At 46.9% G+C, this 23,772-nt stretch overlaps 8 protein-coding genes across 8 annotated transcripts; 3 read left to right on the forward strand and 5 right to left on the reverse strand.

Moving 5' to 3' along the window:
• Positions 1-2,247: 2,247 nt before the first annotated feature.
• On the forward strand, positions 2,248-3,104 carry POJ06DRAFT_284073 (uncharacterized protein; the record flags this gene model as incomplete). Its single annotated transcript, XM_056190149.1, has 3 exons — positions 2,248-2,377; positions 2,431-2,516; positions 2,538-3,104. The coding sequence occupies 3 exons, from the start codon at positions 2,248-2,250 to the stop codon at positions 3,102-3,104; spliced, it is 783 nt and encodes a 260-aa protein (XP_056039943.1).
• A 2,965-nt stretch (positions 3,105-6,069) lies between these two features.
• On the reverse strand, positions 6,070-7,433 carry POJ06DRAFT_263976 (uncharacterized protein). The gene has a single exon (XM_056188956.1). It carries the CDS (start codon positions 7,180-7,182, stop codon positions 6,088-6,090), a length of 1,095 nt encoding a protein of 364 aa, XP_056039944.1. The 5' UTR covers positions 7,183-7,433; the 3' UTR covers positions 6,070-6,087.
• A 209-nt stretch (positions 7,434-7,642) lies between these two features.
• POJ06DRAFT_229268 (uncharacterized protein) lies at positions 7,643-8,322 on the forward strand. The gene is made up of 2 exons (XM_056185776.1): positions 7,643-7,779; positions 7,834-8,322. Exons 1-2 carry the CDS (start codon positions 7,730-7,732, stop codon positions 8,246-8,248), a joined length of 465 nt encoding a protein of 154 aa, XP_056039945.1. The 5' UTR covers positions 7,643-7,729; the 3' UTR covers positions 8,249-8,322.
• Positions 8,323-11,595: 3,273 nt separating this feature from the next.
• On the reverse strand, positions 11,596-12,239 carry POJ06DRAFT_47673 (uncharacterized protein). Its single transcript, XM_056191098.1, has one exon. It carries the CDS (start codon positions 12,046-12,048, stop codon positions 11,677-11,679), a length of 372 nt encoding a protein of 123 aa, XP_056039946.1. The 5' UTR covers positions 12,049-12,239; the 3' UTR covers positions 11,596-11,676.
• Positions 12,240-13,300: 1,061 nt separating this feature from the next.
• Positions 13,301-14,855, reverse strand: POJ06DRAFT_263978 (uncharacterized protein). Its single transcript, XM_056188957.1, has 6 exons — positions 14,432-14,855; positions 14,190-14,353; positions 13,987-14,095; positions 13,894-13,935; positions 13,672-13,835; positions 13,301-13,618 (listed from the first exon to the last, which is right to left on the reverse strand). Exons 1-6 carry the CDS (start codon positions 14,744-14,746, stop codon positions 13,420-13,422), a joined length of 993 nt encoding a protein of 330 aa, XP_056039947.1. The 5' UTR covers positions 14,747-14,855; the 3' UTR covers positions 13,301-13,419.
• Positions 14,856-17,975: 3,120 nt separating this feature from the next.
• On the reverse strand, positions 17,976-18,630 carry POJ06DRAFT_297848 (Mss4-like protein; the record flags this gene model as incomplete). Its single annotated transcript, XM_056190630.1, has 3 exons — positions 17,976-18,289; positions 18,350-18,509; positions 18,601-18,630. 3 exons carry the CDS (start codon positions 18,628-18,630, stop codon positions 18,102-18,104), a joined length of 378 nt encoding a protein of 125 aa, XP_056039948.1. The 3' UTR covers positions 17,976-18,101.
• A 438-nt stretch (positions 18,631-19,068) lies between these two features.
• Positions 19,069-20,325, forward strand: POJ06DRAFT_263986 (uncharacterized protein). The gene is made up of 2 exons (XM_056188958.1): positions 19,069-20,004; positions 20,073-20,325. Exons 1-2 carry the CDS (start codon positions 19,092-19,094, stop codon positions 20,234-20,236), a joined length of 1,077 nt encoding a protein of 358 aa, XP_056039949.1. The 5' UTR covers positions 19,069-19,091; the 3' UTR covers positions 20,237-20,325.
• A 248-nt stretch (positions 20,326-20,573) lies between these two features.
• Positions 20,574-22,908, reverse strand: POJ06DRAFT_263989 (uncharacterized protein). The gene is made up of 3 exons (XM_056188959.1): positions 21,668-22,908; positions 21,334-21,617; positions 20,574-21,258 (listed from the first exon to the last, which is right to left on the reverse strand). Exons 1-3 carry the CDS (start codon positions 22,745-22,747, stop codon positions 20,850-20,852), a joined length of 1,773 nt encoding a protein of 590 aa, XP_056039950.1. The 5' UTR covers positions 22,748-22,908; the 3' UTR covers positions 20,574-20,849.
• Between the last annotated feature and the right edge of the window lie 864 nt (positions 22,909-23,772).

The following is a 23,772-nucleotide window of genomic DNA, read 5'->3' on the forward strand; positions in this document are numbered from 1 at the left end:
TATTGGGATAAAGTAGCCCTGACCCCAATATCTAAGGGCCTGATTCTTTTTTGGGTAAAAGTCGAAAATACCACTGAAACTTTTCAAAAGACAAAAATACCACTGGCGACTGTACCCCCCGTATCCAAAAATTTTTTTAGTCGCCTGACTACCCAGTAGGGATCGGCACGGATAAGGATTTTCCGTTATCCGTATCCGTATCCGTATCCAGGCAACATATAGTTATCCATATCCGTATCCGTATCCGTAAGAAATGGGCTTTATCCGTATCCGTATGATATCCACGGATATTCTCGCAGGAATGGCGAGAATATGAATAAAAGATATTACATCATCACTAATATGAGATATACCGGGCAACTGGGTTAGATACGACTGTCGTATAATGCTTAAGATCGATCAGGCGATCCATACGTATTAACCCAGGTCACATTGCTCTGCAAATGAGCCGGATGAGCAGGTCTAATATATGTAAAGATCAGCTTATATGCAGGCAACATAAGCTGTTGTTATTGATACGGTTTCCATATTTCGTGCCCGATTCTACGATTGCTCTGATCGACTGATGATTGCCGCATCTGGATGACAAGAATTAAAATTTACTTATTTAATTTGTAATTAAATACGAAATATGAAACAAGCATAACTACAAATAAAAATAAGACTTAGAAAATAAAAACATGGCTAAATAAGGCTTTCTTTGAATGACTGGCGAAAGGGAAAGATCCATGTCAGCATCGCTTGCGAGGACTTGGGACGCAGATTCATCAGCGGATATAATGTCATCCGACATGCGGTACCTGTCTCACTCACTTCAAGGCGACGACGCGAACGGGATCGCGGGCATTCGTCAGAGTCGCCTTCACTATCTGTGCCGGTATTCAGCGCATGATAATCAAGACGCTTCGCTCGAGGGGGGCGCTGTTGTGTATTTATTCGTAGCTCAGTTTAGTGGACTACTACGTTCTTCGAAAAACTTCTGCGTCAACTATGTTCCTCATTATGACTATCTATTTCGGGCACATCAGAAAGATTAAACACCTCTCTTATAATAATTCGCTCAATATCTTCATTTATGTGCTTTATGAGTAATTTTAATTTATAGTAAACGGATATCCGTGGATAAAATGTAAATAAAGTTATTAAGCAAATTATATCGCGACGTATTGATTCGCCCGCGTCTGGTTTCAGGGGGTTTCAGGGTTTCAACCATGCCGCAATAAAACTTGCGTTCTTTGTTTCCTTCTTTTTAATAGCAATCACTGTACTCGATATCCATGCCTTTAATTATTATCGATACCAATTTTTTATTCTTTATAGTTTTATTTTATTTGTATTTCTTATTTAATTAAAAATTCTGATAAATAAATTTTCGTTATTACAGGGCGCGAAATGTGGAAACCGTAACATAACAGCAGCTTATATGTCCTGAATATAAACCGATCCGTTACACATATTAGACCAGCTCATTTGCAAGTAAGCCGCGCTATATATATAGATGGATCGCCGGATCGATCTTAACGATTGTACGACTGTCTTATTGACTCATAAGCTCAATAAGACGCTTTAAGCCCAGATGAACGTTATATTTCATATTACTGGTAGTTGTAATATCTTTCGTTCATATTTTTGTCATTCGTACATGGGTATCCGTGGTGTGGATATCCATGGATATGACGGATACGGATACGGATAAGCCTATTTCTCCTGGATACGGATACGGATAGCAATATGTTGCGCGGGTACGGATACGGATATGGATAACGAAAATTCTTATCCGTGGCGATCCCTAGTAATGGATTGGAAGTCGCATGTTAGATAGTAGTCAAAATGTGAACAATGAGTGCGAAGAGAACCAACCTTCTAGATGGATAAAGGCCTTATTCGGAGTTGTCTGCATTTTGCGCAGATCAAATTAACCCTAACCCTACACGCGGACTTGAGTTAAACTCTGAACATCTAGCCGCCTATAAGAGTTAGGGCAGAACAATGTGTGCGTCGTGGCGAACTTTTGAGAGCAATAACAGTTGCTTACGTAATGCCCGGAACTGTTCATCGCGTCCTCGATTGGCGAATCATGTGAAGGAAGTCACCAGTATTTGGCTCTGACATTCACCCAATCAACACTTTATTGCTGGCATCAGAGCTATAGGTCGAGATGTCCTGTTTTACCACTTTGCAGACCCTGATAATGCTCTTGGTGGAATGATACTGAGTCCGTCGGTAACGGAAAGAGATTTCCTATTTATGCTCGAGATCCTTATCGATGCAACTGGTCCGTACAGAGTCATATCGCGCAACACCGGACAAGAACTACCGACCACAGACAATGCTCTTGGGCCTGGCCACTATGACATACGGCCTTACTCACGCAAAGGTGATATACTGCTTATAAGTTGTTGTAAGTCGAGGTCTCTAATTGTGACACAGACACTATTTCCCTCACGCAGGAGGCTTGCATAACCCGAGTACTTTCACGAACAGTAACTGGCAGAGACGAGAAGTTTCGAAGTCAAGTCCGCGGATGAGATGGAAAGTGCGTCATATCTGGCAATGTCAATGCTCAGGCTTTTAAGGATCGATGGACGGGTTTCCATGCTGCGCACATCGTCCCTCTCTCTGGTGAACAATACTTCTTGCAGCAAGGATTATCTGGGTGCATCACAAACAAGGACAATGAGCGTGACACGGGAAACAACTCGTGTCAAAATGGACTTCTTATGCTGTCTAATATTCATGAGGCCTTTGATGACTTCGGTTTCTCCGTAAATCCGGACAATGGTTATAAGATAACCTGCTTCGACGGAAATTCATTTGGCATAGACGGGAGGGTACTTGACCCCATTTGTCGTGATCCAACCGATGAGCGAGGTGTAAGAGATGAACTTCTACGTTGGCACTTTCGACAAGCCGTGTTGGCCAATATGCGAGGAGCAGGAGAGCCGAGTTTTGAAAGTGATTTCCCACCTGGATCTGATATGATGGGAGAGATCCTAAGGGGGCCAAACGCTGCTAGGCGGATGGAGGCAGAACTCTTCTCTAGATTAAATGGGGTAACTTTCGACTGGGATAGAATTACTCGTAGGCCAATAGGACATGCATGAAACGCGGTTAGCGGAAAGTGTCGTATGAGATATGATTGTAATGTGCGCCGCACTAAGAGAGGCGTAAGCACAAAAAAGGGTGGGGGAAGTTGTATTGTAGCTTTTACTGTCCTTCAATATTTATTGAAGCCTGCCAGCCCTGACTCCTCCTTTCCATTCTCTATATACACATTTTAATATTACATAGTGTCCTTGAGACTCAGGAGCCGGGGAGGCGCGCCGCCTCCAGTGTGACGAGGCGCCCCCCAACCCAATGTGACGAGGTGACTATCTGACGAGGTATTACACTGATAGTCCTTGCAACCGTGGAACGTATCAAGTTCATAATATTGGCAAGCGCTTGACTTCGATTATTCCAAATATCGATTTTAACTTTGTATCTCATGTATCCAGTGTCGTCCTCGGGTGCCGACGGGAATTCGTGTGAGAAATGGATATGAGTGTATGGGCGAATAGAGATGAACTATGGAGGGGAGGCTGAGTATTGTATTGTTCGTTTCGTGTTGTCTATCTCTATTCCTCCACCCTTTCCTTCCCTATATATGATTTTCTTATCTACAAGTCTAAGGCTGCTCCACTCTTGCCTATACCTTAGTCCTAATCTTGATAAGCATCTCTAACACAATCTCCTCCTATCTATGTCTAACACTGAGACTCTGAACTCTATGACGACTGTTGTAATATATGACTATATTGAAGCACACTCTAACAGACACTTGATTAACTACAGGTTCCTATGACCTCTATATATGCTTTGGACGCTGTCTTCTGGAACCTTCTAGACATTCCATGAATACCCAATTGCGTCATTGTTACACATTGCTAGAATATTCCACAATCAACGATTGTAGGCTAGAGTGTTCTACACATTTCCACAACGACCAGTCTCACGACTATTCTAGTCTATATATACACGAATAACACCTCCAACCGAGGTGACTAACTAAACTCAGAACTCCCCGCTCGCCCACCAAGGCCGCCGAATGAACTAGCTTCATTCGGCTATCTCAGAACACAACAACCACAAGATCAGAGCTCATGATCTTGTGATAACCCTGGCAGACCGCTAACCAGATCGGGTAGGAGAGTGGAGAGTGGCCAACTCTTCAAAAACCGAACTCTAGGATCAACCAATCTCTAGTGACCAGAAAAGCGGGGTAGCTCCACCTCGGAAGAAACGAGGACAGAGTCCCACCACACTGGAAGTGGAGACTGATCTACCTCTGAAAACACCGATCTCTCACAAATTCGAGCTGTTGATGCTTCCTTCGTCGACATCCGGGTCACAGTAGTCCCATACTAGCGTGAGCTGAGCCGAGGTCTTGATATTGTCATACCAAGATGCCCAATCTGATGGAGACTTAAGAATAGGTTGGTTGTATGCGTTCGCTAACTGGGGCATTTTCGCACTTCAACTTTCAGCCGAATGCCCTTTTTCTCGGGGCCATACTGAACTTTCTGAACAATATATTCGGCTTGGACGAACACGGTCCTTGCAGAAATCAGATTAAAAGATGGCCAGGGCTCATAACTGTCAACTGGAGAGATCCCAGTTGATGGAAAGAGATGCGGATGATTACTGTCCTTTATTTTTCAAAGTCTAAACCCCTTATATATAACAAAAACCACTGATAACGAAGAAGCTTACTACCTCCACTGATAACGAAGAAGCTGAAACGTTGCCTCACTTAGGGCAAAATATAAATAGTACATGTTGGAGAATCATGGAGCTTCTATGCGCTAAGCCTCTTTGGGACAGTCTAAAATTTCAGGTCGCACCGCCATATAGAGGCTTACCCTGATTTAATTGTCCCAGCGAAAGGACGCGTCAAAGGACGCGTCAAAGATCCGGAATACAATCAATAGTACCAGGTCGTAGTACTACGGGACATACGGATAAGCCGATAGGTGTCTAAGGTTAAACAGAGACAGGATTGTTTATATAAGCTAATGAAATTTATAGGAGAAATATCTAAGAAATCCGTTGCTACTTAGTTGTATTACGACCGCCTGGTATACTTTCGACAAATACTACGGTATGGCAGATGTGACTTCAATATATGCTGCGGCGTTTATCCTTCATCCTTCCGGTCGAAAACACTACGTCAGGCAGAATTGGGACAGCATATATCACCAGAGTGTTTGATGCAGTTGAAAACCTCTGGCAAATTGAATATAAAGATAAGGCCACTGTTAATGTCTCAACCATCAGTGCCTCTAACGATCCAGATGTGTTCGATGAATTTGCACGCGACCTCGACGTGACAGCAAGCACTATTACTAGTGATGAGTATGAAGCCTTTCCGAACGGTACCCCTTTCTGAAGTTCTACAACGGCGCTCGAATGGTGGCTGGAAGAGCGCCAAAGAAAACTTTATCCGTCGCTTCAGAAGATGGCTCTCGATTTTTTATCGAGACCAGCAATGTCATCGGGCGATGTAGATACAGCTACTTGTTTGTTATGCCTATCTTTTTATCGCGATACGTTGCGATATCGCGCCATAATGGATAACAAGCTATGCGATATGCAATAATATCGTTTACAGCACTGCACAGTCGTGTTAGGTGTGTGCTTTGGTGTCTCGACTTGGACCGCAGCCCTTGCCCGCCCTCTGGTCAGGTACTGCAAACCGGGCCTAACTGGGCACGCCTTTGATCAAACCAGGCTGGCGACATTTCAAGTTTGACAGCGAAAGTTTAATTAAATCACCTGCCAGCGGCGTGCATACGCGCCAAGGCCGGACTGCATTACCGCCCGCAGGCTGACGCCCGCCGTCCGTGCACACCTGCAGCTGACCCGTGTTGTTGGATCTGCCACGGGGGCACCGTGCTTGCGCTCTCATCCGGCGTCACCCGTCAATTGCCGACTACGAAGCCCTTACACGCACACGGACTCCCGGTTAGGGTCAGGGTTGAATGTTTGGTGTCTGTTTTCACGCTTCCGATTATTTTCCATCACATGCAAGCTAACACATCACACGGGCTAATTCGCACCCAAATCCAACACCACTTTCCCTCTCGTCTTCCCACTTTCGACTTTCCTGAACGCTTCTTGAAACTGGGCGATTGGGAAGGCGCTGTCCAGCGCAGGTTTACCGGTGCCTGCCTCGATCAACTCCGTAACCTTCTGCAGCTGCTCCCCATTCGCCTCCATGACAAAAAACAAGTCCTTGATGTTGGCCTCCACCCCAGCAGGCTTCACCCCTTCCGGTGGCTGAAAGATGCTGATTAGGGTTCCTCCTGGCTTGACGACCCACCACGCATCCGCGAGCGACTTCCGACCGATGCAGTCAATCACCAAATCGACCTTGTGGCCTTCTTCAGCCGCCCACTGCTTGAGATCTGTCGTGGTGTAGTCAATCACGTCATCTGCCCCCAGCGACTTCACCCACTCCACATTATCCACACCACACGTCGCCACAACCTCCGCACCCGCCCATTTCGCGAGCTGCACCATCCACACGCCCACACCCCCGGACGCAGCGGTGACAAAGACCCGCTTTCCCTTTGCTCCCACCCCGGCCTTGGGTTCCAATCCCGCGTGGATAAACAGCGCCTGCCACGCGGTCTCCGCAGACATGGGCACGGCTGCGCTCTCCGCCCACGACAAGCGCTGCGGTCTCTTGGCCATCTCGTCCGTCAGCAGTATCGTGTACTCGCGCGCGCAGCCTGTGCGGTTGTAGTTTGACCGCGCATACACTTCCGTGCCCGGCGGGAAGGGCGAGGAAGCAGGCGCGGTGACGACGGTGCCAGCCACATCGTCGCAGGGGACGAGGACCTTGACCGCGGCGAACTCCTCCGGGATGCCGAAGTTCTTGGTCCAGAGGAGCTCGCCATTAGTGATGGCCGCTGTGTGGACACGGACGAGATGCTCGTCGGAGAAAGGCTTTGGCGTCGGGACCGGGTGATCGGTAATCAAGATCACGTCGGTGGTCATTTTGTCGGGCTGGACGACGGCCATTTGGGTCTTGGGTATGGCCATTGTTGCGGCTGAGGTGAAGGCGCGATGGATTGCTTGTAGCTTTGTTGCTTGGTGTGTGAGCGTTATGAAAGCCGTGCGAAGATTGTGGGATAGCATTTGCAATTGGCGATGTCAGAATGAGAGATTTGAAAATGGGGATCTGCTGCCAGTAATTATATCCAAGTTACCCAGCTCATTAGGCGCCCAAACCCTGCAAAAAGTAATTAATCATGGAAACGGTCATAAAAAGCCCGCCATCTTCCGAGTAATAGGCTAAGTTGCTGACAGTTGGACAGCTTTTGCCTCGTAGTAGCGAGGATTACCGTACAGTAGAATTGCATAGTTCGCACTAGATTCTCGAATAATAGGCTAGTACGTGGGTTATCGGCAGCTGTGGCGTCGCTCTGCATAGCCTAACATGAATCCCGGAATCCCGCCCGAGACCCGCCCGCCTTCGCTTACGCAGCCGCGCCGGTCATCCCGGGTATGCAGCCCACTTCAGACCCTAACCCTTTACATGTGACTAAATACAGGTCGGTCAAAGACAAGATAATGCATATTGTAGCAGAGAAACCGAGGTGACTCTTGTTGTAAAACTTATAAGTACTTATCAAACCCTCTCAAATAACTTCGCATCTCATTATAAGATCTCAGTACAACAAAAATGGTCTTCTCAGAAGCCGCAAACATGGAGGAACCAACCTACGACCCAACGTGAGTCTTTCTCCCCCAGTCTACTCAGTCGGACATCCAACTAACCATCCTCAGCTCTCCCTTCCCCTCCCTCGAAGTCCTCTACAAATACAAACTTCTCAACACGCCCGACAAAACCATTCTCGGAATGAAAGTCACCTTCCCCCCGGGCGCAGCCACCCCGCCCCACACCCATCACGGTGCCTTCGTCGCCGTGCACGTGCTGACCGGCGCCGTTCTGAACAAAATGAACGACGACCCGATGACGATTAAGAAGGCTGGAGACAGCTTTTACGAGGCACCCGGGTGCAGGCATCGGATCAGTGATAATGCGTCGAAGACCGAGGAGGCGAGCATTATTGCTACGCTTATTCTGGACACGGAGAAGATGGATGCGATTATTGAGAAGGAGGGGGCGGCAGGGCTGGTGCTTATTGATGAGGAGTATCGGGAGGCGGTTATGGAGCAGATGAAGAAGTTGCAGGCGTAACATGGCAAGATTTAAGGATGGAAGGTGATTGTGAGATTGAAGGGTAAGGAAAACTTAATATATTTGTCCTGGATTTAAATATTGTGCCACTTTATGTGTGATATGCAAACTGTGATTCTAAATATCTAGGAGAGGGTAAAAGGTTTTGCACCGCCTCTCTTCCTTGACCGTCACACTGCGCTCGACTTACCTGGAAAGGGCAACGGGTCAATGTGCCTTTTATTCCATCTTACAACTTTGATTCCATTTAGGGAGCGGCACGGATAATATCCAGGCTAATTTTTCCTTATCCGTATCCGTATCCGCGTAAAATATCTATATCCGTAACCGTATCCATATCCAGATATATTGGCTTTATCCGTATCCGTATCCGCAGTATCCACGGATACGACTCACGTGACCTTGAAGGGGCTGTAGCACAGGACTACGGAAAGAGGATGATCCTACGATACGACTGACTATATTGACCACTCAATTGGGCTTCAAACGGCTATATATCTAGCATTCAATAACGGACACAAACCTAACCCAGTATATAAACAGTTCCGACTAATCAGATCCGTGTTCTGATTCAAGCTTCCCTCCGCTCACAGCCAAGTGCGCGACCAAATTCTGGATTCATTGGACTTCCGTTCCCTATACAACTGAATATTTCGCAAATCGCAACTCACTTAAACTCTCCCAGTATTATTAGATTACACATTTGTATTTGTTACTGTATGATATAATCCGCGGATATGACTAATCAATATTACCTTATCCGTATCCGTATCCATATCCGCATATTCTCTATCCGTATCCGTATCCGCGACGGATATCCACGGATATATCCGTCGGATGCTCGGGTGTTTTGGATTTGGTTCTTTGTAATATGTTTATCTTTATTGGCTAGTTTTGTTTTCATGATAAAAGTTTTCATTGGTTGTAGAGGCTCGGACGGGGGCGCAGGAATGCACATAAGGACAGCTGGTCCCCCGCCGAGTCCTCATAGTTGATATTCTAAAATATATTGTTGCAAGCCATCCCGCTAGCGTAACGTATAATACGAACACACCTTGATCCTCACAATTATATTGACAGCAACTGGCCCAAAGAGTTGCATGAGCCCCTGCTGGAAACTGTGAGAGTTCACTGGCCAGAAACCCTAAATACTATATGGACGTGTAGGCTTGAGGCTTATGCCGATATATTTTAGAATCTCAACTATGCCGGAGAGTTGGTATTAACCCTTCGTTATATACACTTCTCCGGCGTCCAACTTGCAACAAAGACTTTTAGGGCAGAGTATCATAGCAAATCCAAGGCAAGTTCGGATAAAATGGGACGTCGGTCCAATAATATTCTGACCCCTCCCTGTCACCTTTGCTGTGCATTTTTCATGTCTGTTCCTGAGCATGTGGAGGACGGAGGTCTTCTTCATTCACATCTGGTTTCGAACCCGTGAGGCCGTTCTGCCCTTTTGCAGTGACGAAACGAAAAGATTAGAAGAAAGAAAATAAAATAAATAGCCAAGTGTTCTGAACGATAACGCAATCTCACGATGGCCACTAGTTGCAATATGCCATTCAATGCCACTAACGCCACTAACGCGTTAGTGGCGTTATTAGTGGCGTTGGCCGATACATATAGAATTCGCGCACATTCGTAGGCTTAACATTTTGGGTAAGATTCACTAGAATTTACAACGGAGGTGTTGACTAACTAGACACTTCAACACTAGCGCCTGTTATTCAGTGAAATCCGGTGTTTTGTCCAGCTGAACATATCTAGCGCTTGCGCACCTCGTTTCGCAGGGCGCTACTAGCCCTCGTAATTACGAGTGATAACGCGGTAGTGCCGATATTAGAAATCACGCACTCTAGATCCCAGCAGACCCTGACCCTAACCCTGCCAGCGCTTGAAATAATGCGTAAAAATTGCTGCTGTGCTATCAACCCCAAAACGTAACCCGTGCGCAGTCTCGTAACTAGGCGATAGCAGCTTATCTGTTCCAAAGTCCAAAGTGCTCGAGGCTTACCATCCAAGCGTCGCTGTAGCCGACGATGTACACTATCAGCCGCAACTTGACTGCAGAAACCGACGTCTAAAGCGGTTCGATAACAAAGCGGACAAGGCATCGTTGACCGAGAGGCATGCGAATCACCACGCAGTTCCTGGTCGAAGCACTGCCACCAGTACTGGATGCCTAGCAGAGCAACGGCTGAGTCAATTGTAAAGAGATGCGAAGAAATTTAAATTTGATTTACCTTTACTATCCCAACTAATAAGTTGCCTAATAATTGTCCAGAAGTGCAGGAACTCCAGTTATATATAAGCGTTAACTAAAAGACTGCTGCGCACTACTCTAGGTAGGCGTAGGAAACAGATATGATTAGCTAGAACGCAATGACAACTACTGTAAATGCTGACTTGGAATAGATACGATACATTGCTACTTAGGGTGACTACAGTCATCGTGCATAGAGACACTGAGTTCAATGATTTACCCTTGGCTGGCTTTGGCAAGGGCACAGACGTGTGCTGTTCAAAGCGTCAATAAAGCTGCAAATTGCGTTAGTTTGGCCATTCGAATCCTGGTAAGCTTTACCATACGCGCAGTCGGACAGGTCTGCATTCACGCACGTTCCCAGCTCCTTTCACTAGCTTTGGTCATGCAAGGTGCTACCACCTACCCATCGCCTGTTGAATTAAGAGCGCATTGGTCCTAAAGGAAGTCCTCAAGGATTTAATATGTAACTTAATTCGCGTTCCCGTGTTCGTTTGAAGAATCTGTCGCAATACGAGGTGAGGATACAATTCTTGATTATTCAAAAAAATAGTAAACGATTAGTTATCTTAAATCCATAACTTAGCCCTTATCCACCAAGCCTCGATCTAAACGAAACTTGACCTGCAGTGCAAAACCTTAATATTTCAACAAAATCGTCATTTGGTCTCTGACATTACTACATTACAATGCCCGTGCTGTGATCTTAACGCTGATTAAAACGTTCCCAAGCTCACCTTCATCTCCCTCGCCTGTCGAACTGTAGTGAAGCACTGTTATGCAACTATGGCAGGGTAATTTTACTATGAATCTCCCAGCTCGCTCTGCATGCAGCTGTTATATGTATAGATGTTGGTGAGGCTTGCGTCAGCACGTGAACCCATTACCGAAGATGCGCTCTCGATTACGAGTTTTCCGGTAGGGAAGTAGAGACCCAGACTATACGAAAGGTATCGTCCGTACCAAGATTTGATTACTTCGACGTCGCATTAACAAATTAATACTTTTATCGATTGACGATGCTCAGTACAGCACTAGCAAAGCCGGGTTAGTCTACGAACGAGAGTTCGACAAAAATGCGGCACGACATGCGAAGAATGGCGGCACTTATTCTCACCGTCCGAGGACTTTATCAACGTGCAACCATGCAATGCGTCTAGTACTAGCAGAGTTTAGTGGGATACCTAGACTGAGACGATCCAATACCGAAATTTAGTGAATGCGAGCTAACCCTCGCATTGAGAGATGTCCACAGGCATATTGACAACACCAACAGAACTGGAAATGAAATAATGGCGAGAAAAAGGTCCTCTACGCAAGCTGCACAATATCGTACTGCACTTCGGCGGAGCACCCAACGGCTAGCTAATTTTAGAGAGATTAGTGGTGGCCGGAAGACGGCTATCACTATATATATATATATATATATATAGTCATCAATATCGAGAGAATGATGAGGACTTATTGTCAGAAAAGGATTGGCAAGACTTGCAAAAGACGCAGGACTTCCTTTTATTTTTTCATGAGGCCACATTGGCAACAGAAGGACGACTATTGACAGAGTACTACCAACAATGGACTTCTTACTTGAACAATTTGAAACAGCAAAGTGTACCTATATTAATGATCCTTTTATGAGTCCTTGCTGCAACACTGGTTGGGCTAAGCTGGACAAATACTATAGTTTGAAGGAGAGATCACAAGTGTATATTGTACTGTGTGGTGTACATAATATTAAAAACGCTGACTAAAGAGGTGCAAATGCTGCTCAATATTCACCGGTCTTCTAAAGATGCCTTCGGAATTTTATCCGCAAGATTTTGACACTGACGATATCGTATCGTCGCTGATATCGTATAGACCGATATCAGCAATCGGCAAATCGGCAACAGCCCTAGATTAACCTTTACGAATAATATAAAATGTTGACGGTACCGTAATCGTATCCACCTCATGTATTCTGTCAGTCAGAATAGTCGCCTTAATTCATTAACGCGTACATCGTCTACTTTCCAGACGACAGTTTGACAAAAAAAGACATTGGGCTTCTTTTACCAATCCGCCATATCCGCCAAAATGGGTGGATCGGATATCCGAATCTGAGGTTGGCGGATCTGTATCCGCTATCCGTATCCGCCTATCCGTCTATCCGCCTACAGCCCTGGTCACAGAGCAAAAAAGGTGCGCAGCTCGCTATCAGTTTACTCCTTACGTCACATTGAGCTGGAAGGCCGTATGAAGCCATCTTGGCATTTGAAATTTATTACGCGAGGCATACCCTGAGCACGTGATATGCGAACATTCGGCGAATAACATTCACGAATATTATTCACACTGCTCAGGATTTGCGAATAAAATAGCGAATATTAATCGCAGCGGTTGGGACTTGCGAATAACGAATACGAATAATGCCGATTACTGCGAATATGCGTATTCGGAGCAGCCATATATCATATTGAGAGAAAAAAAGCTGAGCTATCTAAAATTATTCAGATGTCCTTGGCTGCGAGATGACCATGGCCTGTACGAGGATGACACTCACCGTCGTGTCCAAAAGGTCCCATTCAAAAAATGCAAACACAGAATGACCGGCTAAAGCTTAATTGAAACTGCTTGTGTAAACCTTATGATAGAGTATAAAGTAAAAGAATACACAAGCGCTGGTAAGTTATAGATAGTTTGGCTCGCCTTTGTTGGCCGCACGGTGGGGGAGGTTAATTGAGTACTTCGGCATAAAATATTAGGACGGTATTTAATTGCAGGGCTGCCAGACATGGTCCCCGCCTTCAAGGAAACATATGAGTCTATTTTAGATCACAAAACGTTACGGTGCTCCCTGCCCTGGGCATCTGACAACTATTTATCCCAGAATATAAAGCAGGGTCCTGACACAAATAACACAATGTCACGCGCGCCCGGTCGCCAACTTCCAAAGAGACACCTGGTTCCAATTTCTTGCCTCATTCTTCTCCTCCTTCGATTGCGCCGTCCGCTCATAATAAGTCCTCATCCTGTACGCTGAATTTGCAAGACTGACCTCTGCGTCACAAGAAGGGTAGGCACCAGATATGCGGTCCGAGTGATTCCTTTCTATAGATGCAATGCTAGTATGAAATTAGTACCGGTACGCGAGGACAAGAAGGGATACTTCAATTACAGATGTTGCGTCTCTTTATTCATCTTAAGGATTAGCCAGCCAAAGGCCGATGGGACAGCAGGAATAGGTTTTCCGGTAGCCTGTAGATGTTCTTCATCTAGCTGGCTCATCGTAACGAACTCGGAGACGGCGACAAGAACTTTGTGTTTATATCTCTCGGGATTCTATTGAGAGTAAGTATTGAAGCATGTCGACGACCTTTAATATCAAGGAAATACATACTCCAAAAATGCCGGCGCCAATGTGCCCAATATCGTCAGAGGCCTGCACGTGATATCAGTAACGATTCAAAGTCATGACTTGAGTTGCACTCACGATCATTCCAATGGTAGTAGACTTATTCAGCCCAGCTCTCAGCACAGCTGCTGCGACCGAGCCGATGAAATTATCGAAATTCTCCATGAAGAATCCAGGTCTTAAGATGCTATTTTCATGATGTAAAATTAATACTTTCTCTCCATTTTTGAGATAATATCAAATGTGGCCAGCCATATAGGAGAATTCAGGGCGAAACTTACACCCATGGCAACCCTTTCGTGCCTAACTCAATACAATAGTTCTCGATATTTGCTTTTGCCCGCCTGGAAAGCGTTAACTCATCCTCATACTCCGGGCCGGCTCTCATTGCACTAGAATATACGAAAACGCTGACGCCGAATTGGAGCGCCAGATCCGCGAGCATCTATCTCTATGTTAATATCATAAGTAATAATTTTGAGCAATTATGGCCCCGCTCATCCAAAAATATGGCCAAGCATACCTTCCCCTGTGCCTCTTCGCCACCGGCATCGGCGCCCAGCCCCGGGAAAGCGAGGACGGCAAATACCCCCCATATGCCGCCTTCCGATTTCGCCTCTTCGAAGATCTTAGAGATGGAATCCGGCATATCAAGATCGCCTTTTACCACCACGATATTCTCTCCTATCCCCGCAAGGTGCTGCGCTGCGGGCGAAGCGTCATCGCGAGTGACTGCGTAGACAAAATAGTGATCATCAGTCGGCAGTTGTTGCAGCGCGCGAATAAACGCCGCGCCTTGCTTTCCAGTTGCACCGGTGACGAGAATGTTGCGACGCATGTCTACTTTGCAATTGGCTTTAAATAATGATAATGTGAATGAAATTGAAGTCCTCTTTGGTATCGGGTACCTACAAGCTATTGTGCCTGGTTGGCGCAAAAGGTTTCACGTGACGTGAGATGTATGTGACGTGAGCCCGAGGTTTCATACGGAGTGGCTTAAGCTTTAAGAATTTTAGGAAGTTGGATGGAATACGGGCTAAGCCTATTTTGTTCGTCTTGCATCAAACTTACACTAGCGTTCAGTACAGGGTTTCAGGGTTGAAATCCTTCCCTTGTTTCTCATCTTTGTCAGAACCTACGGTGAGGTATTGGGGAAGATGCGAATTGGTTAATAGATATCTGTAAGTGTAGTATCGACAAAGAGAAAAGAGAAGAGAAGTTCGGAAGAGAGAACACAAACGAATAAATATACTCTCAGCCTCAAATGAGGAGAGACACACACAGCCGCAAACGATCGAAGACACTCTCAGCCGCAACCGATCGATCTGGCCCTCACATCACACCTCTGCTCCAAAGAATTTCCTCGAACTCTAGGTCCGTTACAAATAAAAAAATAAAGAAAATTAATAAAAAAATGAAAAGAAATTAGCAAAGCCAACAATCGCACCAACGGAATAAGTTTCGCAATGGCTATCAGGGACGCAGTGGTTTAGGGACATGAATAAGCCTGGCAGCAATAATGACTCCGGAAATCACAAAGGCATTGATCGAACGGTCATAAGGAGAAATCGCCAAAGACCGAAAAAGCTGGAAGTAACTTGTTATTATTGTGAGGGAGCTGGTCATATACAGCGCAACTGTCCGCATAAGGACGAACAGTGTGGCGATCCACTCCACTGATTTGTTCAAATGGAATGGATGGATGGAAATGGAGGTCCGTTCCATTTCCATCCATTCCATCTTCCTGCTGTTCCGTAATCCATTCATCCATTTAAAATAGGCGTGGAATGGATGAATGGACGAATGGACAGGATTTTAGGGTTCGGGTTTTGAAGGCAGGGGCACGGTTAGGGGCTACCCCTGGACGCGCTCCACGCGTCTACGTAGTAATTCTTGTATCTTTACGAGTAAACACTCTTACTGTAAGGCATCAATATGGCAGAAACATGCAAATCTGATAGCGGGACGACTGAAAATGCGCCTTCAGTTACCTTAAAGTTAGATGAGACGTCTGTTTATTATGCTGCTGTTGCCCTTTATCCTGCGTATCGATTGCCATACTTCGAGAATTGGTGGGCCAGTGAAACTTCATGGATTGATAAAGCAAAGAAACTCGTTCAGGAACTATGGGACTCAGAATACAGGCATCTTAGCATCTCTTCTGTACACAGCTTGCCGTTAGATGTCAAACGGCGGAAGGTCTTCCATACGAAATTTAACAAAAATCGTGAAGAAAGTCGCCAGACACCACTGCTTTCTCAACAGGTGTACCCTACAATAGACGAGTACGAGAAGTGGCAACGTTTGCACCTGGACTCGGACCAGGATGTTGTTGATCCGTTATCATATTGGCACGAGAAACGAAGCCTTTATCCCCGGTTAGCTCGAATGGCCCTTGACGTTCTCTCCGTTCCACCCATGAGCGCAGATGTCGAGAGATTGTTCTCATCTTGCGGTGGAATGTTAGACCCTTCGCGCAATCGTCTGGAGGCCAATACAATAGGTATTGTGCAGACTCTGCGCTCTTGGGAAAAGGCTAGGTCTTATTCAAAGTAAGGACCACCTTCTACAGATGCCAGAGTCTAGGGGTGGATACGATTTGCGATTAATCGTTATTCGTATTCGTAAAGTCCAATACGATTACTATACGAGTCCATGTAAAACTTTACGATTAACTATACGAGCGCTGAGGTGGGTTACTCGCAAAAAATCGTATAGTCATGCACGTGACTTTCATTATCTGCTCTGAAATGCACACGCAGAGGACAAACAAATAAATAGAAATAAATAGCACAAAATTACCATTCAGCTGCTCTTGAAAAGTAATCTGCAAGTAAAGTAAGCTTTCTCATGCTGCCGTCTTAACCCAACTTTCGGCGGGGTCGCGTCGGAGATCCATATTTTCTTAAGTTGTCAAGCGAGCGGCAAATGATCGAGATAGTTCGTTCGTATTATGTTTGTAAGAGAGTCAGGGTAAATTTCCTCACGCCATACCTAAATAGGAATACGATTACTATACGATTACTATACGATTTTGCGGTAGACTATACGATTACTTTACGATTAGGTTCTCGGTTTTGCGATTAACTTTACGAATAGTATAAAAATTTTGACGGTACCGTAATCGTATCCACCCCTACCAGAGTCGCATGAGAGGTCGCAGAAGGAATGGAAGGAGTTGACGGGTGGTCAGGAGGGAGGAGAGTGGGTTTCAGGGGCTAACGAGGTTATCGATAGATAGTGAGCTTGAATGTATCCATTCCTCCATTCCACTGTCCATCCACTCCACTGATACCCTCCGTGGATCCATTCCATTGCGAAACTGTCCTTTAGCGTCCACTTCCATTCCACGGAACCCCTCCGTGGAATGGATGGAATGGATCGCCACAATGGGGAGAATGCGGAGAAGTTGTGGAAGATCAGTGAAGAGTTAGTAGGTGAGAAGTTTGAATACTGAGAGAGACCCGGGATTATAACTGCTTATTTGGATATGCAGCGTAACTATTCTTCTCATAGATATCAATGGTAAATTGCAGGGCTACATCAAACCGATTCAGGTCAACTTTTGAATAAGAAAAGTCTCAGTCAGAATTCCGGCCAAAGATCGAGTTTCTGGCAAGGTCTTATAGTTTCCGGGTTAAGGCGCCTGCGGCGAGTTGTTTATGCTCTCTGTGATATGTCTCGCCGTTGCTGCGGATATTGAGTTGGTTTGTGAACGGTTTGTTTCAGTAGGATAAAGTAAAGAACTTTAGAAATAGCGTCTCTTAGATAAGTTGGATAAACTAAGAAATGTATAGGCTAGTACACAAGACTATTTAAAATTTACAGCTATGAGATTGTCCCAGCGCTGATTTTTATTTAGGAAGGACTCCTGGCAAACTATTAAACTGGATTCTATTGTCACATTGTGACCGCAGACTAGTGTCCGACATCGGACTATGCTCCGGCCCACGGACAGGTGCCTAGGCGTGTGGGGTTGGCTGGCAAAGGAGAAGAGCGTAGAATATAAAATGGGAGACACGCTCCCTAGTAGATAGGAAATCAAGATTAGTTACACATATTTTTCATTCTCACTATCTCCGATGACGGAGACTCATTATCTATCCGAGGAGGAGCTCCTGGACTTCTCCGACAGCGAGGTCGGAGGTCCGGCCTCCTCTTGTTACATCTATTCTCGGTGCACCTAAGCTACTCTACTGCATAGCGACAGCCTGCTTGGAATCTGGGATGGCTGGTACCCAGCACACACGATGGGAAACAAAAAGTTCCGTGACTGGCTTCGCGTCATCTAACCCATTGATATCATCCAAAGTCCCAGCCTTAATGATGTGAACACCCGGCATGCCTACACAGAGGCTGTATAAAGTTGTCCCACAGTTGCCTGTTGACTCAGATACTTATTAGCATGTGTTCGCATTATACTTAGCTTTTGATGATATACCGCAAAAGTACTGCTCGACCTTCTTTCCGGAATCGGCGAGTTTGGACACGGATTTGAGCGTCGAGTGTGTCAGAAGTGTGAAGGCTGAGTCTGGAATGATGAGGTTCACGCTGTAGGTGCTGCCGCCAATTTTGCGGCAGTCGTAGCAGTGGCAGAGGCACTGGGGAGGGTTAGATATCTAAGCAAATGGTTTTGGGGAGGAGAGGAGAGCGAGCCTTCGAGAGTGGTTCGTTGATGTAAGAGTAGCGGACTGAGCCGCAGAAACAACTTCCGGAAGGCATCTTTAGCTGTGGGAAACGAGGTTCCTTTTGGTGTTAATGGTGAAGGCCCAGATATGTAGGACTTGTTCAAGAGAGAACTTACAGAAGTCTGAATTCGGGGCTTTGGTGAAGCAAAGGAGTTCAATGGTAGGAATTTCTCACCTTTCTTTATATACAAAAGTACGACGAGATCTCTTTCGTTTCCAATGCACCCTCGCAGAATCCGGATAGTGTCCTGCCGTCTAATAACGGCTATCAAAGTAGGCTATTTCCTCAATAGCCACATTAAATCATGCGGAGCACGGTTTTTTCCTAGGACCGTATAATTTTGGATCTCCTTTGTGCTTTCTCGAACTTCCGTGGACTAGGCTTTGCTTCTTACGGGCCGCCTCTGCATATCCTATAGTTCGCACTAGATTCTCGAATTTATAGGCTAGTACGTGGGTTATTAGCAGCTGTGGCGTCGATCTGCATAGCCTAACATGATTCCCGGAATCCCGCCCGAGACCCGCCCTCGCTTAATTAGCCGCTTTCATCCCGGGTCAGGTCAGGGCCATTATAAAGCAACTTCTTACTACGAGGTCCAGCGTTCTCTTGCTCTCCAACATCTTGGGTTGCGATATAAAACGAAATCCACCTGCAAACCGACCCCGTTTTGTCCAATCATTAGAATACAACCCCTCAATCCCCTTTTTTCCAACCCCAATACTCCCAACATGTCTTTCCCCCCCTGGACCTCTACAACCCGCCACGACACCTACCCGGCCATCTCCCCCACTAACCCCGCTCTCTCAAGCAAGGGGAAAGTCATACTCATCACCGGCGGCGGTAGCGGCATCGGTGCCGCTACAGCGATCTCCTTTGCCAAATCCGGCGCCCGCGCCGTCATCATCACAGGCCGCACAGAGAAGTCTCTAGCCGCAAGCGCAGCTGCTATCAAGGCGCTGGGGCTCGGCTGCGAAGCTCGCTATTTTGTGGCCGACGTCGAGGACGCGCCACGCATCGAGGCCATCTTCTCTGCCGTCTCGGTCGAGTGTGGGAAGATCGATGTGGTGGTCAGTAACGCGGGATACCTGCCCGACCACAGCTTGCTAAAAGACGCGCGCCTGGAGGATTGGTGGCGCGCATTCCAAGTCAACACCCTCGGCGGCTTCACGGTGCTACAAGCATTCTTGCGACATGCGAGTCGGGAGGGGACGTTTATAACTATCGCGTCTGCCCTGGCACATCTGTATTTCCCGGGCTTCTCGAGCTATGGAGCGAGTAAGCTGGCGGCGGTGAAGCTGGTTCAGGATGCGCAGGGGGAGTGGCCGGAGAGGAGGTTCTTTAGTGTGCAGCCTGGCTTGATTGATACAGAGACTTCGAGTAAATCGAATGTGCCGGGAGAGGATACAGGTGAGCGGCTCTCTTTCTTTTGGATGTGCTGCGGTGGGAGCTGATGGAGCTAATTGGACGTCAAACAGTTGATCTCCCAGCGGGGCTTTCTGTTTGGTTGGCTAGCCCCGAAGCCGATTTCTTGAAGGGGAGGATGTTGTGGGCAAATTGGGACGTGGAGGAGTTGAAGTCTAAAGAGGAGGAGATAGTGGATGGCGATTTGTTGAAAATCGTTTTGAAGGGATGGCCGTAATCGGTGATGTTGGATGGCTGGAGATATAAAAGTATGCAGGGGGTCAAAGACGCGATTTATCTGGGTGCTACCAAGGAAACTATGACCTCATCTCTGCCCCATCTTACTCCGCTACCTATTGCTACGTCGTCTCGTTGCAGTCCAACTCCATTGAAGCTTCTCCAACGTTGAACTGTCATGATATGACCAACAAGGGTTAGCGTCTTGACAACGCTATCAAGACCATCCCGCATTCCCATCGTGGGATGTCTTCCCCGCACCTAGCTTCCGACTCCGCAACCAACAGGTCTCGGGGACCAATGTTGAGGGCACCCCGGAATGGGGTCGCCCGACGTCGGGTAGCAGGCTGCGGGATGAGAGCGGGGCTATGACACCAGTCGCCTGGTTGCCCAAGCGAGGAGCGTAGATTTATAAAGGGCTTAGATAGAACGGAGGATAACACATGTTTTGGAAGATGAACTATCTTTCCGACGAAGAGCTCTTAGACTACTCCGACTGGGAGGACGTCGCCGCCCCTGTCTGTAACATGGTAGCGATACTAACAATGCAACAACATTTCCCCCTCAGGAGTGGGAGTAATGTCACGTTCTGGTCAAGCCGTCACCGTTAACTTCTATAAAGAGAGCGTCTCCCGAGCAATAATCTGTAGATCCTTCACCGTTACGGAACCGATGGTCCATACCTCCCCCATAGCCTTGATGGCGGCTAGTCCCAACCGCACGCGGTCTCTAGCAGCTGTGTACCCAGGCCCCTTCAGTTTGAACCGGCACGCCGAGACTTGGGCCAGAATCGCTAATGTCAGGCCACATATTACCATTGGTGTGTGCTTGGTAAACGGACTTGGGAGGGTGAAGAGGCCTATGCCTGCTTCTACAGCTTCCAGCACCTTGGTAGTGTGGAAGTCGTAGGCGCGCTGTCGCTCTGCTACCGACTTGTCGGACGGTGGTGGAGCACATTTTGAAGTGCGCTCGATGGGATCGTAAGCCAGCTGAGACCGAGGTCGGTGGAGGTAAACTTTCAGCCTGGAGATAGTCAGTCAGCTCTTGGGTCTGGGGGATGGTGAGAGTTGCCGGGTTCGGCAAAAAGATATCACTCACGTGCTATGGAGCGAATGAGCTTGAAACAAGACCTCATCCACCTTTCCGGAATCCTCGACAACAAGATGCTTCTGCTTTGGGAGGTATAAGGCCCAATTCATCAGGCTTGCATCTGCACTGATGACAGCGGGCTCAAACGGCTCACCGGGTTCTGTCCCTAATGCCAGGAGCGAGCCAAGTATATGGCCCAAATCGATCAAGTAGGCAAAAGAAGAGAAGATGAGTTCCTCCCCCGCAAATTCACGCGTGTAGTATTCCTCCAGTGTCCGAGGCTGTGGGATGTCCTATGCCTCGTCAATATAAAGGCAGCAACTTTTATAGAAATAATTCTTACTCCTGATTGATAAGTAGCCTCCTCGCAAGGAAGATCAACATCTGCCTTTATATCACGTAAAGAGAATGTCAAGCAATGCCGTATAGCAGCAAAAAGTCCGTCCGTCACATAGAGAGACCACCATGTCCTCCGCCAGCTTTCCTCCAATACCGAGCATCCCTCGCCGTTTGCTATTGAGAAGGAGTTTGAGTTCATGTTTATCTGCAGGGCTATCCGGATGGCGTGGTCCAGGATTCCACGTGCACGGACAAACTCATTACAAGCATGGACGGCGATGGCGAAGATGAGGAGCGACTGGACGGTGAAGCCAGTCGCCGGGAGATGGTCAGTCGATAATGCACTCTCTGCACGAACCCGTAGCATTCCCTTTGCCGCACCTGGCGCGAAGAGCGATCCGACGAATTCCATTACTGGAAGGAGATGTTGCAAGGAGAACTTGTTGGTCTGTAACCTTTGATTCAAGAACTGGCGAGGAAGAACAAAGGGATGCGCATCGTGGAAGCTTGCGTAGTAAACATCTAAGAATGTCGACGATTCGTCTGGTTCTGACATTGAGCTCGATGGGTTGTCATTGGTCTGGGTTGCAACTGACAGGTCGAACGGACCGTCGCTTGTATTGCCAGACGAGGCGTCATTACTGCCAGGTCTTGACTGCTGAGTTCTCCCTTGGAGAGGCCCTTCTATCTCAGATTGCTCATGCTCCCTCAGCGACCGTTGACGATGTTCCAGGCGGCCACCCTTGGCTCGTCCTCGTCGAGACTCGGCGTACGAGCAGGTCCGACTGCTTGCGAGACATTGAGAGCACGCTGGAACCGTCGCATCGCATTTGGTATGGCGGCTTCGACAGGGAATACACGCCAGGGAGACCCGGCTCTTGGCTCGAGTGAGCGGTGTAGAGGCAGACGACGGGAACTGGCAAGTTGTCGTGTATAATTCAAGAGTCTGGTCGAAGTCGGAGAAAGAGAAATCATCGCCCATTGCACCCGTTTGGAACAACGCGTCGGCATTGGTAATTGTAATTGCATCACGCTGAGCCTGTTCGGCCAGTGGGCACCACGCTGCCTCGCTGGAAGAGTCCATTCTTGTTGGTCTTGTTGTTCTCGTGTTAGCGAGCCGACGATTAACAACCCAAAGTAAAGGAAATTGCCGCGGTTATGCCGCGAGGCGAGTAGGTATTAAGGATGGCGTTTGCCTAAATCGCGCAGCTCTTTGCTTAGCAAAAGAGCTGCAACAATAGAGACATTTTGCCACAAAGTTTCTCAACAGTTTCTCAGTCCGTGCGCACGTTAAAAAGGTAACCCTAACCCTTAAGTTGTTTCCTTATCAAACACCTTAACCAAAATATTAAGGTTACAGGCGCAAGCTCGAGGCAACTTGTATAGGGGCCTTGAAACTGTGAGTTAAATTTATTAGGGGGCATCCCCTGAGCACGTGATTAGATGCGAATATTCGGCGAATAACATTATTCGCACTGCTCAGGATTTGCGAATATTATTCGCACCGGTTGGGACTTGCGAATAACGAATACGAATAATGCCGATTACTGCGAATATTCATATTCGGAGCAGCTTTAGGGATAAGTTACTTGAGGGACATTATTATGACTGTAACTGGATAAACATTCCAGGCGTTGGGATGTCTGTAATTGCCGATTTTATAACTTCCACTACTACCACATTCATTGCAGATGGTAATAATTGCAAGGAGAAGCCTGACTGTACTATAGAACAAACGCGATGAAGGGATTAGGGGACTGCAATCGTGCCCTTGATACATCAATATTCCTCATTTTCATTACGGGACTGGAGTATGCTTGAGGCAAGAGCCGGCCATCCATTGGGAACATAACCGTTGCGAATGAAACTCATCCCGCAGGACAGTTGTGGAATACGTTCTACATCCAAATTTGCCTCGGGGAGCCACTCAAGGCTCCCGCAGCACAAGCTTATTATCTTGATTTTGGTATCCTTTTTCAAACTCTCATTTAGATCGTGCTTCTATTTGATACATGGCATCAGATCGATTCTTCTGAGAAATCGACCATCCCGCTTTACCATCCACATGCTGTTCGTAATAAGACTATAAGAGCGTCTTCAGCTGAGTTA

Source organism: Lipomyces tetrasporus (genome assembly GCF_029532465.1).
Source record: "Lipomyces tetrasporus strain NRRL Y-64009 chromosome Unknown POJ06scaffold_15, whole genome shotgun sequence".
NCBI lineage: Eukaryota > Fungi > Ascomycota > Lipomycetes > Lipomycetales > Lipomycetaceae > Lipomyces > Lipomyces tetrasporus.

Bases quoted from the DNA above. Each gene is read 5' to 3' on its own strand.
- POJ06DRAFT_263976 (XM_056188956.1), bottom strand. From the start codon at position 7,182: ATGCTATCCCACAATCTTCGCACGGCTTTCATAACGCTCACACACCAA.
- POJ06DRAFT_229268 (XM_056185776.1), top strand. From the start codon at position 7,730: ATGGTCTTCTCAGAAGCCGCAAACATGGAGGAACCAACCTACGACCCA. The intron at 7,780-7,833 runs GTGAGTCTTTCT...AACCATCCTCAG, and splicing joins GAACCAACCTACGACCCAAC to CTCTCCCTTCCCCTCCCTCG.
- POJ06DRAFT_47673 (XM_056191098.1), bottom strand. From the start codon at position 12,048: ATGTGGCCTCATGAAAAAATAAAAGGAAGTCCTGCGTCTTTTGCAAGT.
- POJ06DRAFT_263978 (XM_056188957.1), bottom strand. From the start codon at position 14,746: ATGCGTCGCAACATTCTCGTCACCGGTGCAACTGGAAAGCAAGGCGCG. The intron at 14,096-14,189 runs GTAAGTTTCGCC...TCATGAAAATAG, and splicing joins ACGAAAGGGTTGCCATGGGT to CATCTTAAGACCTGGATTCT. The intron at 13,836-13,893 runs GTATGTATTTCC...TACTCTCAATAG, and splicing joins TTGGCGCCGGCATTTTTGGA to AATCCCGAGAGATATAAACA.
- POJ06DRAFT_263986 (XM_056188958.1), top strand. From the start codon at position 19,092: ATGATTCCCGGAATCCCGCCCGAGACCCGCCCTCGCTTAATTAGCCGC. The intron at 20,005-20,072 runs GTGAGCGGCTCT...GACGTCAAACAG, and splicing joins TGTGCCGGGAGAGGATACAG to TTGATCTCCCAGCGGGGCTT.
- POJ06DRAFT_263989 (XM_056188959.1), bottom strand. From the start codon at position 22,747: ATGGACTCTTCCAGCGAGGCAGCGTGGTGCCCACTGGCCGAACAGGCT. The intron at 21,618-21,667 runs GTAAGAATTATT...GACGAGGCATAG, and splicing joins AGGCTACTTATCAATCAGGA to GACATCCCACAGCCTCGGAC. The intron at 21,259-21,333 runs GTGAGTGATATC...GACTATCTCCAG, and splicing joins GCTCATTCGCTCCATAGCAC to GCTGAAAGTTTACCTCCACC.